The 2,138-nt window shown below is 49.0% G+C and overlaps 1 protein-coding gene across 3 annotated transcripts in view; it reads right to left on the reverse strand.

Annotated features, from left to right (window-relative positions):
- The window catches only part of Tmem173 (transmembrane protein 173), a 6,383-nt gene extending 5,416 nt beyond the window's left edge, over positions 1-967 (reverse strand). Inside the window, exons 1-2 of one of the 3 annotated variants that reach the window (XM_021214719.2) lie at positions 720-967; positions 378-469 (exon numbers count right to left, since the gene is read on the reverse strand). Coding sequence is in view for 1 of the 3 variants with exons in the window: in XM_021214718.2 (XP_021070377.1) it covers positions 720-866 (147 nt within the window). In the remaining 2 variants the exon portion in view is untranslated. Of the gene's footprint in view, positions 1-377; positions 475-719 lie in introns of those variants that run through there. The other 2 variants (XM_021214718.2, XM_029546996.1) reach the window with 2 other exon arrangements.
- Positions 968-2,138: the final 1,171 nt, after the last annotated feature.

Genomic DNA, 2,138 nt, shown 5'->3' on the forward strand with positions numbered 1-2,138 from the left:
CTAAAAAAAAAAAAAAAAAAAAAAAAAAAAAAAAGAAATCCACAGCTATGCTTCTGGGTTTCTTCTGCCCTTCAGGGTTAGGTTAGGGTCCTGACTCGTCATCCATCTCCTTGGGTCTCCCGTCCCAGCTAGTCCCATGGGCTGCTCTTGGATATACCTCAAGGAGAAGCCCTGGGCACATCGCATCCTACAGCACCTGTCTAGGAGCGGTTCATAGTAAACAGAGCGCTTACGTGGGAGCCCCACTGAGCTCACTGGTGTGAGAAAGAAGGAAGAAACTGATCCAAGACCTCGGCCTTAGAGTGTTCTGCCAGCCCAGGGTTTCTCCCACCACGGAGAATACTACCAGGAGAATAGTACTCCATTTCTAATCCTACCTTCTGCTTCCCAGACCGAGGTGTTCCTGGAACAGGAGAGACAATGAAGAGCCTTTCAGTAGCTTCTAGCAAGTGGCTTCTGAATGGGGAGACTGAAAAGGAAATGTTAAAAACAACTGCAGCTAGCTTCCTCAGTAAAACCACAGCCCTGGCCCCTGCCAGATCACAGTTTTCAGTGCTCTGGGGGGAAGCGTGTTTCCTGCCAAAGCGCCCCCACCCCTCCCTGCCAGCCTCCACAAACCAGGTCTGAGTATAGATAGCAGGGAGAGTGAGGCTTAAGATAGCCCTCCTCCATTCCTCTTTCCTAACCCCCAAACTGAAGGTGTTCAGAAAGTCACTCACCAGCAGCCACAGCCCCGCACTCTGGATTCCTCTAAAGGTCCCGGCATGTAACACACTCCAGTGGACACCTGTCAGGACTCCACACAAAGACCAAAAGTGACAGGGCCCCACAGGATTTCCAGAGGCTCCAAAACTCCCTACTATCATTGATCGCCAGGAAATCAGGAGGGCAGGGGTTGAACAGGAGAGATTGAGAAGATGAACAGCAGCACACTTTACTTCCTGAAATCTGAGCAAAGAATTTAATAAAAGCAGCCTGGAGGCGCGGGGGGGGGGGCGCTCTTTTCGGGGAAATAACCACCACGCCTCTAATTTCGCAATCTCAGGATGGTTGAGTGGGAAGGTACTAGAATTAATAAAGGGAAGGCCAGGTCCGGATAGCTTCTAATTCTGTTTCGCTCAGTTCAGTTCTCCCTGTGCCCCAAGGGAGAAGGCTCAAATTCTTTCCTGTTTTTTTTTTTGTTTGTTTTTACAATTATAGTTGTTTATTTTTTTGTTGGGGGGGGCACAGGACAGCTTATGAGAGTCATTCTCTCCCCGTTGGTATCAGGTATCCAACACAGATCCTTAGGCTTAGCCACAAGCATCTTTTCCCTGCTAGCCATCTGGCCAGCTCTTTATCCTTCTTTTACATGAGGGTGATCTGAGCCCAGAGAGGTACAGTAACTTTACCCAAGTCAGTGAGGTTGTGAAGCCTGAGGCTCAGAAGCTCAGAAGCCAGTTGGCTCCGTGCCCTGTTTTAGGAGCAGACGGAAGATGCCATGGTTCATGTAGTTTCTCTGACATAGGGAGAAGCTGGCTGCTGTGGCCTGGGACAGGAGAGGTCCATCCCTTCCAGGCAAGAACCTGAATCCTCCCCATATCACAAGCAGAGACAGGAGAACATCAGCATTCAGAGACTCCCCTTAACTCCCAGGAATATTCTGGCTTCCTGGAAAACCTCTGGATTTTTAAAAAATGATTACCTTAAACTGCAGGGAACTCCCTACGCTTTCTCTTCCTCATAGTCACCTCACATAAAGAGCTAACTGGGTGGATGACAGCATGAGAGAGAATGACTCCTTGAGGTAGGAATTTGAGTGATTTCTATTCCGTTTTCCCTTCCTTCACTACATGGAACGAAATTTATTTGTATGATGTACACATTATACAGTATAACAGAAGGATGGGCAGGAGGGCGCATACCTGCAATCCCAGCACTGGGGAGGCTGAGGTAGGAGGGTTGGGCTGAGTTTCAGGAAAGCCTCCTCTATATAGTAAGCAATAACAAAGTGTTCAGAAAGGAGAGGATGGGGGCTGGTGAGATGGCTCAGTGGGTAGGAGCACCCGACTGCTCTTCCGAAGGTCCTGAGTTCAAATCCCAGCAACCACATGGTGGCTCACAACCATCCGTAACAAGATCTGACTCCCTCTTCTGGA

The sequence above is a fragment of the Mus pahari genome, chromosome 15 (genome assembly GCF_900095145.1).
Source record: "Mus pahari chromosome 15, PAHARI_EIJ_v1.1, whole genome shotgun sequence".
Taxonomy (NCBI): domain Eukaryota; kingdom Metazoa; phylum Chordata; class Mammalia; order Rodentia; family Muridae; genus Mus; species Mus pahari.